The 25,382-nt window shown below is 34.7% G+C and overlaps 2 protein-coding genes across 3 annotated transcripts in view; both read right to left on the bottom strand.

Moving 5' to 3' along the window:
* Positions 1-1,399: 1,399 nt before the first annotated feature.
* LOC111053305 (protein transport protein Sec61 subunit beta) lies at positions 1,400-15,017 on the bottom strand. The gene is made up of 6 exons (XM_039422898.1): positions 14,992-15,017; positions 14,371-14,375; positions 12,567-12,571; positions 12,140-12,147; positions 5,374-5,472; positions 1,400-3,819 (listed from the first exon to the last, which is right to left on the bottom strand). Exons 1-6 carry the CDS (start codon positions 15,015-15,017, stop codon positions 3,732-3,734), a joined length of 231 nt encoding a protein of 76 aa, XP_039278832.1. The 3' UTR covers positions 1,400-3,731.
* A 138-nt stretch (positions 15,018-15,155) lies between these two features.
* Positions 15,156-25,382, bottom strand: part of LOC111049647 (signal transducing adapter molecule 1) — a 41,316-nt gene continuing 31,089 nt past the window's right edge. For both annotated transcript variants that reach the window (XR_005570910.1, XM_022335779.2), the window contains 2 exons: positions 23,411-23,544; positions 15,156-16,954 (listed from right to left, as the gene is read on the bottom strand). Coding sequence is in view for 1 of the 2 variants with exons in the window: in XM_022335779.2 (XP_022191471.2) it covers positions 16,807-16,954; positions 23,411-23,544 (282 nt within the window). In the remaining variant the exon portion in view is untranslated. The remainder of the gene's footprint in view (positions 16,955-23,410; positions 23,545-25,382) is intronic.

Genomic DNA, 25,382 nt, shown 5'->3' with positions numbered 1-25,382 from the left:
ATGGCATTAATGTTCATGAAAGATACTATTTCTAACACACTTGCATCCTGAGAGCTGCAAATGTATGATGTGTCATCGGCATACATTAAAACATCTTGGTAGAAATTAAATATACCGCTAATTTCAAAACATACTCAAATCGAAGCTTTGCTATAGTTTCGTTTTCATAATTATTTTAAAAAATGATATCACTTTGAACGAATCAATTCAAATCAATAAATTACATCTATAATGATATTTATAATATTGGACTGTACCAGTAGTTCTGTGAACAGTAGACCTCACGCAGTTTTCTCATCCACGAGTATCTGATGTCACCTGTTCTAGTTGATTCACAATTCACAGTTGAATCATAATTTTTTTACAGTTATTTGTTTTCTCCAAGATCAAAAACTCACTTATGTTAATAAACTTAGTTCACGTTTGATTTTGTATACCATAATATGTATACCATCATATTATGATAATTTATCCAGTTTCGTGATAATCTTTCCATCTGATAAAGATAATATTTCTCACGGTATTTAGATGAAAATTTCTTCTATATACCGTGATATTTCTCAACTATCTAATTTTTTTTTTTTTTTGAATCAAGAATACTTCAGCATTATTCGGTTCATTTAATCATTTTTCATTTTATTTCCAATCACCTATTAAATTTGTTTTTCAAATTTAAGAATATTGATACTGATGGGCACACATCATAAAACGTATTGAAACCCTACCTTATAGAAAATAGATACAGCCAGACATCTGTGTAATGCATGCAATGAATAATTCACTTGTCAGCTGTTTGATTATGAATAATTCTATAGTCTGATTGGTCCTATCTTCAAAGTAGATGATATTTTAATAATATATAGTGATATCAGAGTAATCTGGTCGCGGATTTAATTATTAAATTTAATTGATAATGCGAGATCTCCAATGTACAAAGATGAAACGTGTGTTTTATCACGTTTCGTGAAGGCAATATTATGGGTTTTAGCTCCATGCTATACAAACAAGAGTGAGTCGACTTTTGGTCTGTGAATCAAGGCTGCATGTTTTTTCCACATAAATAGATTTTGAATTTTTCTTTCGAGGCCCGTATTCTTTGAACCATTAGTGAAGTTAGTTGTTGAGTTAAGGCATTGGTTACCTGTTCGGGCAGTTTAAACCTACATAATTGTGTTTTCAGGATATGAATCTTGTAGGGAAAGCTGGTGTTTTGATTCAATAAGCTGGCAGAAGTTTTTTTTTTTATATATATTTTTTATTTGAAGTCGGAAGTGGTTTAACCGGACCTTGTGGATCTGGCCAAGGGACAATTTTCAAGGTAAAGCAAGATAATAGTTAATTAATTGTACTTTTTTTCAGACCCATAGTTCTAAATAATAATTTTGTTTTATTATCAAAAAAACTGATCGACCACAGATCAGCTAAGCGAGTAGCCCTTAAATTATTATCTGATTATTATAATCAGAAATTTTGATTGTTGATTATAGTTGTAATCTTTCCTTTATCTCAATTCATTTTTTTCCGTTTCGCATCGTTTCATATGGGAATATTCGTATTAAATAAATAATTTTTGATATTAAATAAAAACAGAAAGCTATAGTTTTTTCTTCCCACCATACGATTGCATATTTGGTGAAGGCATTAGCTTACATTGTTATTGAGAAAGTGCCACTGTCTCATCTACTTTACATTATTCTATTGATAAAATTTTTGTTCATTATTTGTTATCATAATCGTTAATTTTTATAAATTTTGAATTCCCTATTTGTTTCATTTTTACTTTTTTCATAAGTATTTGAAATCTTTGTATTTTTCATTTAGGTGGTATTTTTGTTGTTTGTAGGCCTATTATTTATTATTGCATTATTTTTCTTTTTTCATTTGTATCTTTACAATTTGTTTTTGTTAAGGAGACATATTCGGGGAAACCCGTTGTCTCCATTGTGAACAAATAAATAAATGAACTATTGATTGCGTGCAATTAATAACTAAAAATATAACATAGGTAGCATTGTCTCTCGAACTTTCTCTGCTTTGAACTTGGGCTGTCCTGTTGCCAGTATTACTTGAAGGAGATTAGCTTTTGATGTTAGCATTTTTGATACACCAACCCCAACAGCCATTAGCCGTTTTCACACCGATATCTCGCCGACACGACATACAGACAGGATTTACTCTGATGGGCAGTATAAGAGGAGGCTGCGGTCTATAACTGCGCGAGGTCTACTGTTCACAGAACTACTAGTAATTATTCAACAAAATATTTAATATCAATTAAGGAAATTAATTACTGTTGCAAAAGTCGTGGATAAATACATATTACGGTTAAATTATACTTTTTTCATTATTCATTGTAAAGTTAGAAGGCCAAAATGCAAAAAAAACACTGGAAACAAAACCAGTTTTTTTTTCAAAATGGAATACCTTCAAAAGATACATCAGAAATGAACTGTAAAAGATACAGAGAAATGAGTTTGTTAAAACTTCTAGAAAATATTATAAGCTTCAATTTTGTGAAGTATGAATGGAGCTGAATGCGCATGGCTATAAGGGGTAAAGACTCTTAATATGTTCATCACCCAGCTATCCCCAAACAGAGCTGCGGGGTCAAAAATTGTCTTCCAAACATTTCCCTCTCATTACCTTTCATTGACAGTACTATAACTGTACAATGTGTGCATAATTTAATTTTGGTTTGATTCAACCTCATAATACAAAAAGACATATAGTCACTTCACATCAAGATTCATTAGCAGATCTAATAAGTGAGCTATATTAATTGCCTAATAGAATATATTTTACAAGCAGGTGTAGCCCACGTTCCACAAGGGGCTCTGAAAAAAAAAATTGAAATAGTTTTATAGTTCCATGCTGGAAATTAAAAACTACCAAATTTACTTGACAGCTATTACAATAGAAATATTGATTGAAATAATGGAATAATTATTTATTATTTTGTTAAAATTACGTGGATAATCTTCATTGAGCTTGAAAATGCTCAGAAAAAAATGACTGTAGCTGGATTCGAACCGAGAACCTCCCATTCACAAGTCTCGTGTGTTATTTCCCGAGACCAGTCGGTAGACAATTTTGAGTGGACTTTTATTTAACGTAAACTTTGTATGAAAAATTTAATAAATTTATTACACTTATTAAAATTGGAACTGTCAGTTCCGTCTTACTAAAAGAAGTCGTCAGAGGCCCTTAAATTTATCAGGTGTGACCTGAGCCAACCAGGTTATTTTTTATCATTATAGCTCAATAGAATAGAGTATTCAACATTTTCAGAATAAGACTGGGGTGCTCCTACATTGAAGCCGTCTCCATCCGTCACTGACCAAAATGGAATCCTTCACTTTACAAATGGAAATTCATAACACTTGTTATTGTCCAGTCCAATCTAATAACAACTCTATTATAGCGGCACTTGACAATATCAATACTTATTCATTTGACAAGAGAATTATATAAAATTGGTTTATTCAATAATACAACAATTGAAATAAATTTTAAATATAAATTAGAATAATAACAAACAATTATTATTGTAGTAGATGAGTTTATGGACAATGAATATGATATTTAGACTATGATAAGTCTATAATTTTATGAAACCAATAACTTAATCCATGAGTTGTGAATGAATGATAAATGCCATGAACCACTTTACGGAATTGTTTGTCGGCAGTTCACAGTGAAAGAAGGAATGATGTTAGGATAGTCTCCATTTCCTATGAGCGAGTGTATTTTCCCCAGATGTGGAGCATGAAGACTGATGCAATGAAGAGAAGGGACATCACTAAAACTGGCACAGGCCCTCTGTGAAAAAAACAAAGAATGTAAATTAATCATTTTGCAATAAAAATATTGAATATATATAGGAAAAGAAACATTTCAAGGAAGGAACATGAGAACAAAGGAACGTAGGATATTAAAATAATTATTTTCGTCTGGAATCTGTTAGTTTGTAAAATCTTCAAAAATCTTTAAAAGTAGAAAAATCTTCAAAAATCTTTAAAAGTAGAAAAATCTTCAAAAATCAGTACAAAAGAAATAATTAGAATAATTTTTTTTTTTAAATAATACCATCAAGTACTATGATGATCAAAATTTCTGCAATTAAGATTCCCAAATCTTCATCTCTCAACGAAATATTGTCTCGAACTCGAATGTTAAATAAAAATTAGTATTGATGGAGGCATTCTAACTTACTTAGATGACAAGTATTCAACCAGATGATTTTTAATTTGCAAGAGGCGGCGCGACTCCTGTATGCTTTGAGTCACACTTAGCTACCATGGACGCTCGATTCTGGGGGGAAAATATCTAGAATACTCCACCAATCAACCGGCCACGATAGCCAAAACAACTAGGGCGGTTCAGTATGCTAGCACTAACTGGTTGTGGGTTCGAATCCCACTGTAGGCATTGACGTTTGATCATTTCATAAAATCACTCACGCACTTCCCTTTACTCATATGCCTTGACATATAACTTCAACTTTCAATAGAGTAGATGCTTAACACGGGCATAAATCTCCAAATGTTTCAAGCATTCAACTCCTGATTCTTCAAATATAAACGTACATTTTTATAAGATGGAAAGTCCCTAATATGCACAGAACTTATACGAGGGTGAATCAAATGAAAACCTCAAAAGTGTTGAAAAGTTCCGAGAAGTTGTAGGATTGATCCGGTAATTGGCAGGGATATTCGTTGAAGCTCACATTATGACTACCAGGTGCGTTAGTGACCTTGCTGCACGCAACTAGCAGGCACTTCAGTTACAATATGGTCACCCTATTATCAATATGCACCGCGTTAGAACAGCAATCGCTTGAGAAGTGAGAGTGTCAAACCAAGGGAAATTCATTGCAGGATGACAGTACAGTATGGAGATTTATGTTTGTCCAGAAACAAACATTACCATCAACCAGAAACACAAAGAGCAAGTAAGGAATGGCGCCATAGCTCATCGCCAAAATAAATAAAAAATACGAACTCAGCGATCAGCAAGAAAACTCATGCTGACTCTCTTCTGGGATTTGAACGGAGTAATTTTGAAGCATTACATTGACAGGGGAATGACAGTAAACAGTACATCTTATTTGAATCGCTTAAAAAATCAACTTCGGCCAGCAAGCAGGAGTAAACGGCGAGGACTTGTAACTTCAGGTGAGTTGAATATAACACTTGAGGTTTTCATTTGATTCACTCTCGTACAAATATATGTTTGAGTTGGAAGATAAGAAGGTAAAAATAGGCTTTACTGCTAGATTGATAAAAAATAGAAAACAGTATAACAAATATTTTTTGGCACACCACAATATAATCACAACCAAAGCACGAATTTTCAATGACAAAGGAAACTGACACTTTGATGCCAGGTGAATCGTCAGTGTAGAAACGCCACATGCCACCACTGCCGGTGCCTGTTGTTCTGTTGCGAGACGCAGTTGCTGGTGCTGTTTTCCTGTAATACAACAATACATTATTCTATTATTAATTATTGAATTCCTTACAAGTAAGAGTAGTAAATTGGTCTACATTATTTCATTTGCGAAACAGATACGTTTTTATTATGAAAGTTCTGTAATCTATAATTGATAATTTATATCGGATATGGATTGGTTTCATGCTATATTTCAGTTTTTCAATACGTTAAATAATACTCGTATGTAAATTCCTCAGCATTATTCTTGTGTTAGTTGTATTTCAGGAATGAAATTAAACAATTCTATTGGTATTTATTCCTGTTATGGAATCAAGCTGATTACTTGTATTAAGTGTAGCCTGAATATGTGTACGCTGGCATTTCTAGTTAGAGCTAAAATGATTGGTTACAAATCAAAAAGGAAGAGAACGTTGTAGATTTAGACTATACAGTCACAATAATTGCAAACAGGCTGTGATAAAACTTATAGTCGGGAAAGCTGGTGAACTTAATTTAATGGAGCTGTAATATAAAATTGGGAAGATTCATCACAACGGATCGCCGTCTAGGTGTCACCCCGATTACCTGACACCTGGTCATTTTGGCCATAGGCGACTACCTGTACCCTCGTAAAAATATACCATTGCCGTCAAGTTGTCACCCCGACTACTTGACACCTCGCACCCTCGCGTCAGAGTGTCCCCCCGACTAGTTGTCACCTCCTTAGAAAGGAGACAAGTAGACGGGGTGGCTCACGTCAACCTGACACCTTGCACGCTGGCGTCAAGGTGCACCCTGACTACTTGTCACCTACAGAGCACCAGTTGGCACAACTTACACTCCCGCGGCGTGGGGAGGTCAAGCAATTTTTATTACTGGTTATGATGTAGAATTGAATTCTAAACACTTTTGGTTCAGTAACATTTTCCCGTCAAACGCACGGTTCGGGAGATATTAGCCGTTTTTGCTATTTTAGGAAAAAAAAGTTGGTCAAAAACAGAAAAAATGAATAATAAGCCCTTTTGATGACTGAACCAGATGTAGAACACAATTCTAAACACATTTTGTTCAGTTATATCTTCCCGTCAGACGCACAGTTTACGAGTAAATTGAGCCTAATGCTAGGACAGTCAAATTTTCATCCATCAATGATATGGTAGATGAAGCTATCAGTCTGGTTATCAACTGAGGTATTACATGAAGTCTGGTAATTAATATGAGGATAAATAATGATTCATAAAAACTTGCGCTCAGATGGCAATGAGACCATAAGAAGGCCAATGAGAATCTTCAAGTTGTGTATGTGTCTTTTACACTCACAGACACTGTGAATCTTGAGGCTGTGCAAAGGCTAAAAAACTTTCTACTGGTGATATTTTTCAAAGTTTTTCGATTTGTATACTATCAAACTATCAAAATGAGAAAGTTTTCTCAGGAAAACATTTTTTCCGATCATTACTTTTTGAGATATGAGCGCCCAAAGTTAAAATTTTTGGGACAGAACATTTCAAGTTCGGTAAGAGATAAATCCATGAGATTTTGGGGATAGATTCTTCATGACATTGTTGATCTAATAAAACAACAATTTTCTGAAAGTATCAATTTTTGAGAAAGTTATTCAATTTACTCAAAATTACCAAAAATAACTTTTAGTTGAGTTACTTTCGGCCATTTTTGGTAAATTGAATAACATTCTTAAAAATTGATATTTTCAGAAAAGTTTTGTTTTACTAGATCAACAATACCATGAAGAATCCATTCTCTAAATCCCCGGTTTTAAAAGGGGGCAGGTTGACGGGGTGTCAAGTAGTCGGGGTGGCACCTAGTCGCGTTCCCATCACAACCAATGCTGATTCTGACAGTTCAAATTAAATCTCACTATAGATATACCCTAATAGCGTGTTTTAGCGAAAATCAGATAACAACACTAGTCTTGTCTAGTACTGAACAGGTTCAAAAAAAGCTCACATTGGAGATAAAATGTTGCAGGGATCCTGTGAACTTAAAGGCAAAATTGAAGAACTATCTTTTTCAGAAGGCATACTACTCCATGAAGAAGTTTTGGGTGGACATATGACCTCCAAATAATCAAATGAGACAAATGACGACTACGTCTGCAAGGCATCTAGTGGGATTAGGCTACTACAACTATACAAGTAATTAACCCAACAATTAAATAGTACCTGAGTTTTTACTTTCCTTGCCCTATTACCATAGGTAAGGAAAATATTGCTTTCCGAAAAATTAAGGTACCCCAATTTCCATATTTCTATACGTTTCAAGGTCTCCTGAGTCCAAAAAATGGTTTTTGGGTATTGGTCTGTTTGTGTGTGTGTGTGTGTGTGTGTGTGTGTGTGTGTGTGTGTGTGTGTGTGTGTGTGTGTGTGTGTGTGTGTATACACGATATCTCATCTCCCAATTAACGGAACGACTTGAAATTTGGAACTTACGGTCCTTACACTATAAGGATCCGACACGAACAATTTCAATCAAATGGAATTCTAGATCGCGGCTAAAATAGCGAAAATGTTGTCAAAAACAGGGTTTTTCTCGATTTTCTAGAAAACGGCTCCAACGATTTTGATCAAATTTATAGTTAAAATGGACTGCCACAAGTCCCATATCTGTAAAAATTTTAGGAGCTCCGCCCTTCTATGCAAAGTTTGATTTTAGATTTCCAATTATCAGGTTTCAGATATAATTTGAACGAAAAATTTTGAGTGGAAAAGATTAAGCCTAAAAACCTCTAAAACCAGAAAGATTCTTTGCACATTCTAAATTGCATATCCTGATTATATTAATATTCTTATTTTTGAATCTAAAAGTCACAGGTTAACTTCCAACAATAAGAACACGCAAATTCTTACAAGTAGGTCTGTAAAAATACGATCTAATAAAGGCTACCTAACTCATGTCATGTTTTAAAATGAAATCTGAAACTTCATCTATGTAGCCTAGCATCTAGCATGTTAAAAATTAATAGATTATTTAAAGCAATTTAATTATAAATAAACATCAAATTTATACTAGTTGAAATAGTAGGTATTATTAGAAATCAGCTTCTAACCTAAAAGTAAAAAGTATTACCTTTAAAAAGGAATAGAATTCTTACCATTTTATTGAAGATAGTTCCACAAAATTGAGTATAATATATTGTCACAATTAACCTTTTAGTAACAACCTATCATTCCTGATTTCAACTAGAAAATGAAAGAAACCTTACAGACATCAAAAACAAAACACAAAATTGATGCCACGCCAGACGCCACGAAGATTACAGCGAAAAGCGAACAAGTCGGTGCTGTGAATTGGAACTTCTGTTTGACTGATCATACACGTCGCTATGCCATATTCCACGTAGCCAGAAATGTTTCAAAAGGAAATTGTAGGACTATTTAAATATCAAAAATTCATTAAAAAAATCAAACCAAACAATCCTTTTGTTAAGGTAATTATTGTTATACCAATTATTCAATTAATCAAATTCATAAAACTCTTCTACCTTGATGTTACGGTAAAACTGATGTTGTCTAAACGCGCCAAAATTTAAAGTTAATAACTCGCTCAAGATGAAAGATACCGGTACGATAGAAGATATTTTATAATTTATTGTGGTTAAAATTAACCGACAGGAAAATAAAAAAATATGTGGCTACGACGCTCCATTGAAAATAAAAACAAAAATCGTTGATTATTTATTATACCTGCAAAAGAATTGAGGGAGTTGGATTTAGTTTCTTTTAAATTAGAAAAAAACAGGTGATTATACAAAAACTGCACATTTCGCCACTTCACTAAAACATATTCATTATTTATTTTCAAATAAAGATATTGTATGACCCCAATATGATTCGACAACAAAGACACACGCCGACACAACAAGCATGTCCTGTACGTTTAAAAAAATTATATTAGTTGTCGCCTCATACACATAAATATCCGTTTATCATTCCAAGCATTCACCATTCAGTCCGGTCCTCCCACAGGCCTATCCTTTGGGCACGGCAATATAGTGCGTTTCTGAGACCTAGATAAGCTGGAGCATCGGCAATTATAGGCAGGATGATAATAAAAACTTAGGTGGGTTATGAATCACTGGGATAAGTAAAATTCATTAATATATTTAGCGGAATCCGTTCCTCCGTTTATCATCCCTCCAACTAATTGCATGAATCTTTTTTACTTTCCTTGCCCTATTACCATAGGTAAGGAAAGTATTGCTTCCCGAAAAAATTAAGGTACCCCAATTTCTATACGTTTCAAGGTCCCCTGAGTCCGAAAAAGTGGGTTTTGAGTATTGGTCTGTATGTGTGTGTGTGTGTGTGTGTGTGTGTGTGTGTGTGTGTGTGTGTATGAGCGTCTGTGTACACGATATCTCATCTCCCAGTTAACGGAATGACTTGAAATTTGGAACGTATAGTTCTTACACTATAAGGATCCGACAAGAACAATCTCGATCAAATGCAATCCAAGATGGCGGCTAAAATGTTGTCAAAAACAGGGTTTTTTGCGATTTTCTCGAAAACGGCTCCAACGATTTTGATCAAATTCATACCTGAAATAGTCATTGATAATCTCTATCAACTGCAACAAGTCCTATATCTGTAAAAATTTCAGGAGCTCCGCCCCATCTATGCAAAGTTTGATTTTAGATTCTCAATTAACAGCCTTCATATACAATTTAAACAAAAAATTTCAAGTGGAAAAGATTGAGCATGAAAATATCTGCAGTTGATGTCCAGTAACATTTTCACCTAAAATTGAAAATAAGCTTGAAATTCGAGAAAATGTGATTATTAAATTGAAAACTGTTGGTTCTATTAAATCATTCACTACGACGAGATAGCAGACCTCGTGTGTCTCTAGCGTTATTGTCCTATCACCAGCTGTCTCATATCTTTGAATAGCAGATTTGAGATGCGCGAGAACACTAGCGTCAGGTGATAAATTTTCATAACGGCAAGGAAAGTTGTGTGAGTGTGTCACACCAGATTTTTACTTTCCTTGCCCTATTACCATAGGTAAGGAAAGTATTGCTTTCCGAAAAAAAATAAGGTACCCAAATTTGTAAATTTCTATAAGTTTCAAGGTCCCCCGAGTCCAAAAAAGTGGTTTTTGGGTATTGGTCTGTATGTGTGTGTGTGTGTGTGTGTGTGTGTGTGTGTGTGTGTGTGTGTGTGTGTGTGTGTGTGTGTATGAGCGTCTATGTACACGATATATCTCATCTCCCAATTAACGGAATGACTTGAAATTTTGAACTTAAGGTCCTTACACTATAAGTATTCGACACGAACAATTTCGATCCAATGCGATCCAAGATGGCGGCTAAAATGTTGTCAAAAACAGGGTTTTTCGCGATTTTCTCAAAAACGGCTTCAACGATTTTGATCAAATTCATACCTAAAATAGTTATTGATAAGCTCTATCAACTGCCACAAGTCCTATATCTGTAAAAATTTCAGGAGCACCTCTATGCAAAGTTTGATTTTAGATTCCCAATTATCAGGCTTCAGATAAAAAAATTTCGAGTGGAAAAGATTGAGCATGAGAATCTCTATGAAATAAGTAAACTCTTCATTTGTAGAGCTTTAATCAAATAAAATTGAACATGACTTTCTACTAGTAACGGATCAACAACCTTTGATATTTATGAATGAATCAATGACAACGAAAACATATGGTTTATCATATCATTCTACCCAGCTAGATTTTCGTGTTATCTTAGGGGCAAGATGACGGAGCGACACAGTGGACTCTTGTCCATCAGGGCGACGAATGTGAGCATACTCTGGGTTTGCCTCAATCATTTCAACTTCTTCTACTGATGAATCTTGCTTTGAATTTCGGTTCATTTTCTTCAGCCAAACTGGTCCTGGGCTCATTAGCCAAGATGGTAGTGACTGTCCATTTGTTGAGGATCTCATGTGTAGGAACATTCGTTCATGAGGGGTGCAATTTGTTGTAGTACACAAAAGAGATCGAATAGAGTGAAGTGCATCAGGCAACACTTCCTCCCATCGATTTGAATCAAGTCCTCGTGATCTTAGAGCTAGTGTTATTGCTTTCCATATAATTCCATTATATCGCTCTACTTGACCATTCCCTCTCGGATTGTAAGGCGTTGATCTACTAGTTGCTATCCCTTTTGAGCTCTTCATCCAAGAAAGCTCTTCAACTCAGTTGACATGAAGGATGTTCCTCTGTCTGTGTGAATATAGCTTGGAAGGCCAAACATTGATATTAATGAGACCAGGCAATTTATGACTGTTCTCGCAGTCATGTCTGGACAAGGAAATACAAAAGGGAATCTTGAGTACTCATCAACCATCACCAGTAGGTATTTATTTCTTGTTTTTGATTGTACGGGTCCTTTGAAGTCCATATTAATTCGTTCAAAAGGTTTTGTTGCCTTTATGAGATTTCCTTTTGTCTTCATATACTGTGGTTTTATTTCAGAGCAAATTGCACAATTGGAGCAAATTTTCCTTACATCATCTACAGTATAGGGGAGATTTTTCATTCTGAGCCAGTGGTAGAAACGAGTTACACCAGGGTGACAAAGTTCATCATGGTATTTTGCCAAAGCTGAGTTCAATGTTGAACAACCAGCTGTAATACATATACGAGAGAGTGCATCAGCTGGTGCATTTTCTTTTCCAGGTCTGAGACTATGTTGAATTTGTATTCAGATAATTCCAGGCGCCACCTTTGTATCTTTTCATTTTTTATTTTTCTATTGTGTTGAGTGCCAAACATGAATGTGACTGATTTTTGGTCAGTGATCAAAGTGAATTGTTTTCGTAGTACAGCCTTTCATTGTAACCAATGGACAGAAGAAACGAATGGTCATAGACTATTCACAGACTATTAATAAATTCACAAATTTAGACGCATACCCTCTCCCATTGATCGAAGATCTTGTAAACACAATTGCCAAGTACAACATTTTTAGTACTGTAGATTTCAAGTCAGCTTACCATCAAATACCGATTCTTGAGAATGAACGACATTACACTGCCTTTGAAGTAGGCCGAAAACTTTATCAGTTCAAACGAATACCATTCGGAGTAACCAATGGAGTAGCTGCCTTCCAACGTACAATAAACGGACTTATAGAAAGAGAGAATTTGAACGACTGCTTTGCCTATTTGGATGATGTCATTTGCGGTTCAGATCAAGAAGAACATGACAGAAATCTTAAGAAATTTCAACAAGTAATTGAATTGTATGGCTTGACTATAAATGAAGAAAAATGTAAATTTTCAAAAAAATCATTGAAGTTCCTTGGGTATGAGATAAAACATGGAGAAATTAAACCTGACCCAGAACGCCTTGCACCACTCATGAACTTTCCACCCCCAAGAAATGCTAAAGAAATGAAACGACTCATGGGATTACTGGCTCATTACTCCCGATGGATTAAAAACTTTTCTCAAAAGATTCACCCCCTTGTCCACATACAGAAATTCCCTCTATCTCAAGATCAGATGGAAACTTTGGAATTGTTGAAAAATGAAATTGCTTCCGCGGTACTGCTCTTTGTTGATGAAAATGTACCATTCATAATTGAGACAGATGCATCAGATTTTGCAATTGGTGCAACATTAACACAAAATTCTCGACCAGTAGCCTTTTTCTCACGAACTTTGTCCCAAAGTGAAACCAGGCATTCAGCTGTTGAGAAAGAAGCCTATGCCATTGTGGAGTCTATAAGAAAATGGAGACACTATTTACAACGAAAACATATGGTTTATCATATCATTATGTTGCCTGATGCACTTCACTCTATTCGATCTCTTTTGTGTACTACAACAAATTGCACCCCTCATGAACGAATGTTCCTACACATGAGATCCTCAACAAATGGACAGTCACTACCATCTTGGCTAATGAGCCCAGGACCAGTTTGGCTGAAGAAAATGAACCGAAATTCAAAGCAAGATTCATCAGTAGAAGAAGTTGAATTGATTGAGGCAAACCCAGAGTATGCTCACATTCGTTGCCCTGATGGACAAGAGTCCACTGTGTCGCTCCGTCATCTTGCCCCTAAGATAACACGAAAATGTAGCCGGGTAGAATGATATGATAAACCATATGTTTTCGTTGTCATTGAAATAAGTTGATTAAATTGAAATAAGTAAACTCTTCATTTGTAGAGCTTTAATCAAATAAAATTGAACATGACTTTCTACTAGTAACGGATCAACAACCTTTGATATTTATGAATGAATCAATGACAACGAAAACATATGGTTTATCATATCACTCTACAATTGATGTTCAATAACATTTTCACCTGAAATTGAAAATAAGCTCGAAATTCGAGAAAATGTGATCATTTCAATTGCTAACTGTTGATTCTATTTAATCATTCACTATGAAGAGATAGCAGACCTCGTGTGTTTCCAGCGTTATTGTCCTGTCACCAGCTGGCTCAGATCTTTGAATAGTAGGAGACTTGAGATGCGCGGGAACACTAGCTTCTGGTGATCAATTTTTCATAAAGGCAAGGAAAGTTGTGTGAGTGCGCCAGACCAGATTTTTACTTTCCTTGCTCTATTACCATAGGTAAGGAAAGTATTGCTTTCCGAAAAAAATTAAGGTACCCCAATTTCTATACGTTTCAAGGTCCCCTGAGTCCAAAAAAGTGGTTTTTGGGTATTGGTCTGTATGTGTGTGTGTGTGTGTATGAGTGTATGTGCGTCTGTGTACACGATATCTCATCTCTCAATTAACGGAATGACTTGAAATTTGGAACTTAATTTTTTCACTATAAGGATCCGACACGAACAATTTCGATCATATGCAATTCAAGATGGCGGCTAAAATTGCGAAAATGTTGTCAAAAACAGGTTTTTTTCGTGATTTTCTTGGAAACGGCTCCAACGATTTTGATCAAATTCATACTTAAAATAGTCATCGATAAGCTCCATCAACTGCCACAAGTCCCATATCTGTAAAAATTTAAGGAGCTCCGCCCCATCAATGCAGATAGATTCCCAATTATCAGGCTTCAGATACAATTGAAACAAAAAAAATCAAGTGGAGTAGATTGAGCATGAAAATCTCTACAATTAATGTTCAGTAACATTTTCACCTAAATTTGAAAATAAGCTGTAAATTCGAGAAAATGTGATTATTCAATTGCAAATTATTGTTGATTCTATTAAATCATTCACTATGAAGAGATAGCAGACCTCATGTGTGTCTCCAGCGTTATTGCCCTGTCACCAGCTGGCTCAAATCTTTGAGTAGTAGACTTGAGATGCGCGGGTACACTAGCGTCAGGTGGTCAATTTTCATAACGGCAAGGAAAGTTGTGTGAGTACGCCACACCAGATTTTTAAATTTATTTAAGCGATAATAATATTCAAGTGATCACAGCATCAAAGAGAGGAATCTATGTTGAAACGATTGAGTAGAACCTAAATAAAAACATATTAATATAGATATCTAAAACCTGAACTATTTTACAAGGATATGGCTAACTTGACAACGGCATCGTTTCTCAGGGAATTACGTCAGAATAGCTTCATGATTCTTATTGAACAGTGTTACTGGTAAGCAACACGGGGACGGCTCATGATAAATTTATTACAAATTAAAACTTTTGGGCCTTGAATAAAACAAAGGTATGGTATTTGTAGAATTGCATTTTTTGTTTTTAATAGAAGCTTTAGGTTCACATTTGGGTAATGATTGAAACAAAAAATAAATACGAATAAGGAAATTAATTATATATTTTCAATACTATATTCTTAAAAATAGATAACAAACAAAATGATTTCAATGCTCAATATTCATTGTTATACAATATGAGCGCGTACTGAAATGAACAACAGTATTAAAATACAACCTAAATTCTAATGGAACTGCATTGATCGAATTATTTTCAAAGAATTAGGGAGAAGTGCTGATGTAAGGGATCTAAATGAATGAATAAAAAATATTATAGAATTATGTTCATAGAATATATAATATTTAAATCATGTTTAATTAACAATAATAAACATCTATCAATTATTATAAAATATGTGTCGGCACAATGCTTGTTCGAAGGAGATAAAGTACACACAAAAGTCGCAGAGAATAAACTTAGCTTATACGGAATTCACAAAATGGTATGAGGATGAAGTAGTGAAATTACCAGAGTGATAAATTGCACAATTTTAAAGTTGAAGGTGAACTCAACTAGTTCACTAGGGAAATCATTGTGAAGAGGGACAGAACATAACGTTCTGCACATACAGACGATAGTGGCTTCCACGGGAACTAGGAAATGAAAATGTCATGAACATTTGATTTCCGGACATTTCCAATTACGCGTTAACCGCGGCAGCTAGTGGAAGCTACTATTGTTCCTGTGTTCAGGCTGCTATAGATTAGAGAAGCAGAACAAAAGGATTAGGGAAGTAGAGACAGTCATCAGAGGAACTGGAAGATATTGTCGGACACGGGGAAGAGGCAGGTCGATTTTGGGATTTCATAGCACAAAAAAGCAGATCTTGGAGGCCGAATCATATAATTTTGTTTCATGTGTTTAGTTCGAGGACAAAATGTGACAATTTTGCATACGCATTTATCTGCGAATGATCATGGATCGTCACAAGGCTCTCATTCCTCGTCTGACCTCACAGGCAGTGGAAGGAATGCAATGCAATGCAGGTGTTGGTAAGGAGTTAGACGAGCAAAGAGCGGTCTACGAAATATTATGAAATTGAATTTGGAGTGCTAAGACGCCGACGAGAGTTAAAATTATGCAAATCATCGAGAAATGAAACAAATAAAACATCATGTTTTTGATTGGTGAAAATACTATCAACAAAAAAGGGTCAGACGTGATCAAGCTATACAATTCAATACGATAATATTAATCACAAGCACTACTACTTTAAGGTTTAGTGGAAATTGGAATTTTATTCATTAAACAGTACTTTATACAGAGCAACATTATAGTATAGGCCTATCTTATAATTTTTCACAGATGTCAGTAGATAATTTTTGAAAAAAATAACAATGAAACGTTCAGTACTCCTTGGAAATAGTTTGCCTGATAATTCTGTGATTCAAGAAAATGGAAAATGTTCGTTTCAAAGATGATTTAGTCAATCCTGTACAAAAATGTATTTTCATTCTATTATAACGATGGATCTGAATATTTCAAGCATTATTGAATTATGCTCATTTGATTCTTAAGCATGGAGAAGGTAAAGAGTAATCTCCTTAACAATAAATGTAACATCACTGCATTGAAGACAACTGAAAGCAGCGCATAAAATTTCTGATAAATCATGACACTCGACAGATAAGACAGCCTCAATATATTTACACATTTTCACATCACTGTACATTTGCCAATAGCGTTGCTGACGATCACAACTGTTGTGAGTTGGTGGGGGCGCCAACTGAGTTGGCAGACGTCGGAGGTGGCCCGGGGGTGGGAGCAGGGGCGGCGAATCCACCCGCCATGTTGTGCTGCGAATGAGCACCAGGAAACGGCGGCAAGTATTCAGGCAGTCCGCTGAAACACCAACATCAAAAATAAAAATATTGAAACTACTATGTAAGTAGAAAGATTCAAGAATGAAAAAACAATAAAGCCCGACACACATGATTTCAGCTGGTTAATATACCGTATATAACATAATTTACAACTTTTACACCAACAAATTGATACGGATTGAGATATCAATGTGCGGTTTTTGCCATTCATTTTCCCTTGGAACTCTGTATTGAAATCATGACCACCTTCTCATTTAAAAACAACTAATTTGGATTCATACAGGGTGGCGCACGATATGATCCAACATTTAGTTTTGTCATAGAAAGTTTATTGTGAAAGCAATACAGAAAAATGAAATATAACTTGTCTACTGTATATCTGAAGATTAGTTTCTGGTCATTGCATGTTCAATGTGGCCACTTTCTTGTCTGATAGCTATCAGACGAACGCCTATGTTATTGGTGACTCGGTTATCTCGTTACATGCCTCAATGATTAACACTCGCAGATCCATCAGTGTGTTAGGATGTTTAGCGAAGATCTTCTCCTTCAAAAATCCTCAAAGAAAATATTCGCACGGATTTAAATCAGGACTGTTTGGGGGCCAGTTATGCCCACACGCTAAACGATTCGGAAATCGGTTTGAAATGACATTATGGTTAAAATTTACATGCAAAAAGTCTAAAACAACATTAGCCGTGTGTGGTCTGGCTCCATCCTGCATGAACCACTGATTCTCTAATCAAAACCCTTTTGCGTTAAGCTGAGGAACATCCTAACACACTGATAGATCTGCGAGTGCTAATCATCATGTAACGAGATAATCGAGGATATGTGTGTCGCCAAGTCACCAATAACATAGGCGTTCGTCTGATAGCTATCAGACAAGAAAGTGGCCACATTGAACATGCAATGACCAGAAACTAATCTTCAGATATACAGTAGACAAGTTATATTTCATTTTTCTGTATTGCTTTCACAATAAACTTTCTATGACAAAACTAAATGTTGGATCATATCGTGTGCGCCACCTGTATGAATCCAAATTAGTTGTTTTTAAATGAGAAGGTTTTTTTTTTTAGATTACGTCCTAAAGACTCCAGTCATGGAGTATAAGACAAGTCATGTTATTACATAATAATTCTAACACTAAGTAGTTCAACCTAGTTTAGGTTTGAAAGGAATTCTTGTACACTATAAAAAGCTCTATCAACTAAATATTTTTTCATTTGTTTTTTGAAAATCTTCAAATCATCATTACTTTTCAAGATTTGAGGTAGCTTGTTATAAAATTTCCTACCAATATAATCTGGTTTTTGTTCAAATAACCTACTATTGTGACCCATTATATGATAATCTGCTCTGTTTCGCGTATTATACTCATGAACATCTGAATTCTGGATCACACCACTCGTTTTCACATGCATTACAACTTCATATACATACAAAGATGGCACAGTTAATAGACCAAGCTTTTTAAATAAAGGCCTACAAGAGTCTAACCTATTCACTTTCTCTATACATCTGAGTGCCTTCTTTTGAATCTTAAACACTCTGTCCATATTTTGTTGAGATGAATTACCCCATACTAAAATAGCATACCTAATATGAGATAGTATAAGTCCATGGTAAGCAGTTAACAGTAGTTTTTTATCATTCAGCCTAGCAAGCTGCCGCAGGACAAATACCCCAGATGATATCTTATTACATATCCTCTCAATGTAAGGATGCCATGTTAATTTCCTGTCCAATAAAATTCCCAAGAATGCTACTTTCTCTTCTTGGTCTAATTCATTTTCCTCTACAAACACATTTATTTCTCTATCCTCTACTGAATTATATTTACTTTTGAATTGTAGGAATTGACATTTCTTACTATTTATTGTTAATTGCCTTTGCTTCAAGAATTGGACAATTGACTGTACTCCAGTAAAAGCATTTATCTCTAGACTATCTAATAAATAATTGTTAAAGATAAGCGATGTGTCATCAGCAAACAACAGAGCTCTGTGATCTTTTAACTCTTTTGGTAATTGGTTTACATACAACAGAAACAGTAAGGGACCCAGAATTGAGCCTTGAGGTACTCCAGCCTGGACCTCCAGTTTTTGAGATTTAATTTTTACTATTTCATTCCCATCCACCTTGGTAAGCTCAACACACTGGTTTCTACCTATGAGATATGATTCAAACCATTTTAGTTCTATACCATTCACACCTACAGTTTTTAGTATTTCCAATAATATTCTATGGTTCACACAATCAAAAGCTTTGGATAAATCAAGAAATATTGCGGCTGCCTTCTCACCTGAATCTATTATATCTATTAGTCTTTCAACAAGGGATACTATTGCAGTCTTAGTAGATTTCCCTTTCTGGAACCCATGCTGTTCATCACATATGAAATTAATTTCTTCCAGGTGCATCAATAACCTATTTAAAACTACTCTTTCAAAAATTTTACTTATTACATTTAGAATACTAATGGGTCTATAATTTTCAACTCTTTCAGAATCACCGCTCTTGAAAATTGGCAAAATTTTTCCTTGTTTCAGATCATCAGGGAAAATACCCTGCTCTAGTGAAGTATTAAGGAGATGCAATAAAGGGTCCAGTAATTCATTTTCACATTCTTTTAAAATTTTGCTTGAGACCCCATCCAATCCTACTGTTTTTTTGTTATTCAAATTTTTTATTATTCTTGACAACTCATCTCTTGATAATGGATGAAATTTAAATACCTTTTCAATTGGCTCAGCATTTAATGTAGTTGTATTATAAGTATTAGTGTTCAGTGACTTTTGGAGATTATATGCAACCTGTTGATAATATTTATTGAAAAAGTTACAAATGTCTATACTATCATCCATATAATTTCCATGTTCATCGATTATCCTAGGGACATTAGTAACTGTATCCTTTTGAGCTGCTCTCCTATTTCTATTAATTACCTCCCAAACAGCAGAGTTAAAATTGGTACTAGTTGTTAATATTTCAGCTGTTTTCTTACACTTAGCTTTCCTCACTTCTTTTGCATAGTTTTTCTTTAGACATTTGTATTTGACCTCACTCGGAACATCCCTCACTAATTTAAATTCCTCATAAGCTTCCCTAACAATATTTCTTTGAGTAAGGATATCTTCCGTTATCCATTCATCTACTTTGTTTAATTTACTTTTTACTTTGACTTTTTTTATCGGACAGCATACACTAATGTGAAATCTTAGAGTATCAATGAATTGCTTATATTTGTAATTTAGGTTACAACTGTTATAAACACTACTCCAATTTTCTTGAAGCAGTTCCTGCTTCAAACAATTTATATTTCCTAGCTCATATTGCTGAATTTCTTTCACAAAAGTTTTTTTTCTGCTTGGATTCTGGCCCTGCAACTTAACATCTAAAATTTGATAGTTATGATCTGATAGATCTGAGCTACCTAACCTGACATTACAACCTTCTATATTTGTGAGGATATTATCAATAATTGTCTGTGAAGTTCGAGTTACTCTTGTATATTCGTGGACCTTAATTTCTAAATTATTCATATTAATAATATCTCTAATATCCTCTGTCATTTTATCCTGCCTGGCAAAATCGGTATTGAAATCTCCTACTACTATAACATTTGTGAAACGAGCGGTTGTAATTTCCAAAAGTGTATGGAGCAGCTCACAAAATTTTTGCCAGTCTCCATTTGGTGACCTATAGATACCTAACACTGCTACCTCAAATCGATCATCAATTTTTAACCTTAGTCCCGTCACCTCTAAATCCATCTCAACAGAAAATCTCTTAACAAAATCCAGTTCATAAGTTTGGGTATGTTTAGCATTGCTAGTGAATATACATACACCACCACTTCTATGAGCTATTCTACAAAATTCTGATCTCAGTGAATAGCCTGGAATCCTAACTTGATTTATTTCCTTTATTTTTAAGCCATGCTCTGTGAAAATAACAATGTCAGGATCCTCCTGTTTAAGAAATACTTCTAATCTGTCAATTTTGTTGCGAAGATACTGAATATTTTGATGATAAATACTAAAAACCTTACCATCTTGTGCTACTCTATCTCTAGCATTTGTAGCTATTTCCCTTTCACTGTTTTGAGCCAATTTACTAAAAAATCGTTATTTCTTTTTTTGACTGTTTTTAAACCAGAGGATTGCAAACGGCTTTCAATCAGCTCTGCCAATCTATTACAAAAGATTACTTTGCCAGATCGATTTAGATGCAACCCATGATTAGTGAAGTTATGTCTTTTCAGCCTTTCATTTAGAAAACAAATCCCCAGTTGTTTAGAATTCTTATTTTTTAGGCTGTTGATTGTATTATGGATTGATTTGTTTGTCGAATTGATTGCTTCATTTAATTCTGGCCTATCAAACCTATTAGGAATAGTACTTATTATTAAGTTTGTTTTTTTGCTGAGTGGCACAATTTCCTTGATTTTTTCTGTTACTTGAGGAAGATGATTCAAGTTAGGTTCATTTATATTATTTGAGCCACCCAGTACAATTAGATAGTCATTTTCATCAAAGTCTTTAGTTTGTTCCCTAGCTGACTCTACAACTGCATTAATTGATGCACTTGGCTTGAAAAAACATTGGACATCAAATTTATTTTTAATCTTTTATCAAGGAGATCACTGCAATCACGTCCATGACTGGACGTCAGTAGCAGAACTCTACCATCCCTAACCTTTCTTCCTCAGACGTTTTTAGAGTTACTTCTAATTGTTTTTTAAATTAGTGTGGCTACTTTGTAGTTGAGCAACTTTTTCGGCTAAAGTAGTTTGAAGAACTGAGGTTTTTGGTTTTGGCGTTTTTGAATTTTGGTTTTGGGAACGCGTAAGTACTCCCGCTATGTGTACATTTCTATTACTAACCTTCGGTGTTCTACTTGAGCTCATCTTCCTATCTAAGAATTTATATTACTTGCAATAATAATAATTGATTTATAAATGATAGGATTTTAATTTGGTTATAATTTTAGTCAAGTAAACTATCTATGTTTATTTTTAAATCTCGAAAACCTAACCTCAAACTAACCTCTAAACGGTGTTTGGCTTATTAAAATAGAATTAAGAATTAAAATCTAAAACAAAATGATAAAACGTGATCAAGAAACAATTAATAATGAAATTAACACAAAATTTGTACTTATCCGTGACTATTTATAACACAAAATCTTCCAAAACTCAGGAGCGAATTTATGTAGGAGTTTCATTCACAACCTCTCACTCCACTCTGTATGATGGTCAAAGATGTTAAAGCCTACAAGTAGTCTAGTCTAACGTTTAGGCTCAATTACCACTGAAAATGATGTCATGAGAATTATTATAACTTCGGTTTTGTGGAAATAAAAATCATCATAGACAATATTATTTTTGTTCTTTCTTATGGAGAAGTTCTTCACCATTTCTGAGTCAAGTATATATTTCAGAGTAGTAGTTGGTGATTTTCTATATTGTTGGAGCTTCATTTCAATGCAAGATGTGGTTTATGAGGTTACAAGGTTGAGCTACAGCTTACAAGATGTGTTTACTTAATCAAATCGTATAAGCTCAGAATCATCATCGTTATGAGATTATCTTGCTATTACAGCAATATGTTTAGACACTCCCTTCAAGAGGACCTCTGCAATTAAAGCCAAGGCTGTCTCAAGTTGAATTATGCTTTATGTGACAAACATAAAATTATAACTAACCAAATTATCTCTTTTCGAGATGGATATTGTAATGACATTCGAGGTAGTAGAATAGTCTTGATTTCAAATTGATACAATAATTATTCCCAAATGCCACAATAATAATATAAATAATAAAATAATTGCTTCTATATCGAGCCATTGAACATTGCTTGATTTGACATAGGGTTAGCCATGTAGCCAAGACAGCAAAAATTGATTTTTGAATTGAAATACTAGCAGTTCTGTGAACAGTAGACCTCGTTATAAACCATAGCCTCTTCTAATACTGTCCATCAGAATGAATTCTGTCTTGTCGTGTCGGCGAGATATCAGTGTGAAAACGGCCAATGGCTAATTGGGTTGGCTATTCGACAATGCTAAAAATCTGTTGTAAACAACTATCACCAAAAGCTTATTTTCAAGAAGACACACTGTCAGCTGGTCAGCCCAAGTTGAAAGCAGAGAAAGGTCGAGTGAAAATATTATGTTACTTTGAGTTAATTGCATGCGTCACCGCATGCAATTAATAATCGACTCGATATCTTATTGATTATGAATAATTCAGTAGTCTGATTTTTACAGTAATATTGGAGTACTGAGGAAATGTAAAATTTCAAAAAAAAATTACATATATGTCGACGCGCAATTCAAAAATGAGCATTAAAATATGAATATTTAAATATAAATATTTCGCCGTATATGCGGAACAAACATAGAAACATAAAGAAAAATACAAAACCGTCGACTTGAATGTTAGAGCTCACTTCGCTCGGTCAATTACCTTTGAGGGAATGACATCTGCTGATTAGGTGGCAGCGACTGTGGTCCCATGGAAGGGTACTGCGGCCCCGGGGGAGGGGGACCCATCATGTACTGCTCCGGAGGAAGTGAATATGTTACTGGGCCGTTAAAACCCTGCAAAAATGGTAACAGACATTCAGCACTAATTGAGAATATGAACGTTTACACATCAAAAATGATCGGTGAAACTCACTCTATAAATTAACTCTCTATGGAAGTAGGCAACAAAGTACTCGGCGATATTTTCCCTTAAAAATGTAATTTTTATAGATTAAAAAACCTAGCGTCGAACTGCAGGATGGTTGTTTGTTATTAGTATGTGCTGTGTTAGCCAATGGGTCGTATGAATAAAAACTGAGCATATGCTCATGAGTATGAGCATAGAGCATAAGGTTTTGCTCATGAGCATTAGGAAGAAGAATGAGCATTTGCTCATTTTAATATGTATAAGCTTCACCTTATACTCTTACCTTATACGAGGCATGTTTTTTAAGTAAGAACCGTTTTGGAATTTCAAATTCAAATTCAAATTTTATTTATTCAAACTCACAATATTCACATTCAGAATCAATAAGAAAAACAAAACACTCAGCTCAGTAAGATAAAAAATAATTAATGGAAGATTAATAAAATAAATACTGGTATGTTTTATTAGATATACGGTAAATTTGTGAATCGGAATAAAAAATACTACCTGCTGGAAGTATACAATACTCCACGTTTGCAAGCAGGAATGAATATCACTTCAACTAATTTTAAAAGCATGAATAAAAGGAGAAAGAAAAAGAAAAGACTAGCAACCATTCACTCTCACATTCACACACCTTGCACACTTTCCAATAACAGCTCATCTTACTAATGCTTATTGCCAGCCACCAAAATTACATTTTAACTACGAAATAACATTGAATAAGGATTCTAAATGGTCAGGCATAAGACCTCTGAGCCATCTAAGAATTATTTTTTTGAAAACAAGTTGATTTTGAAGCCTCTTGATTTCAATTGGGATGTTATTAAAAAACTTGGGGCCAAGAAATACAAACGATTTCTGGAAACAAGTGGTATACGATTTGGGAAGTCTCAGTAAATCAGCTGTCACTCTCCTAGTTTGATAGCTGGGAACATCCCTGAGCAACGTATGACCACCGTTTCCAGACATTACAAAGAACATATACAGGACCTTAAACACATACATATATCTAAGAGGCAAACATCCAAGGCACTGAAATAGAGGAAAAGAATGTTCATATCTACCCTTTCTATTTATAACACGGACTATCGATTTCTGCACCGTTATCAATGGCTTCAAGTGACAAATATAGGTGGAGCCCCAACAATTAATACCATAACTTATTTTTGGATCAACAAATGCAAAATATAACTGCCTAAGAACATTTAAAGGGAGAAATTTATTCAAGAAATAGAATTTTCGCAGGACGAGTAACAGATAGTTTTTTATGATAGATATATGCTGAGACCAGTTAAGCTTTTCATCAACAATCACACCTAAATATTTAATGGCATTGGTCTGACCAACGACCTCACAGTCACAGTCATTCCGATCACAGGCACCATGAAACTTCAGTGCAGAAGGCAGTGTCCATGGTGTTGTTAATGTGAACAATATATATTTTGTTTTTGTAAGATTGAGCTGTATTCTATTGTGCCTGAACCAAAGCAATAGCTTATCCAAATCATCCTGCATCATTCTCTCTAAGTTGGGGCCATCCAGTCCACAATATGCCAAGGCAGTGTCATCTGCAAAGGACACAGGCATACCATTGAACTCACACGAATAGAGATCATTTATAAGATGAGAAACAAGATTGGTCCAAGGACGGAACCCTGTGGTACACCACAGTCCACTCCCTGAACCTCACTCTTCACTCTCCCAATAGATACATATTGCTGCCTGTCCTTCAAATATGAAGAGAACCAATCCAGAACCATGC

The sequence above is a fragment of the Nilaparvata lugens genome, chromosome 3 (assembly GCF_014356525.2).
Source record: "Nilaparvata lugens isolate BPH chromosome 3, ASM1435652v1, whole genome shotgun sequence".
NCBI classification, from domain to species: Eukaryota; Metazoa; Arthropoda; class Insecta; order Hemiptera; family Delphacidae; genus Nilaparvata; species Nilaparvata lugens.
This window is presented reverse-complemented; position numbering and strand designations above follow the sequence as displayed.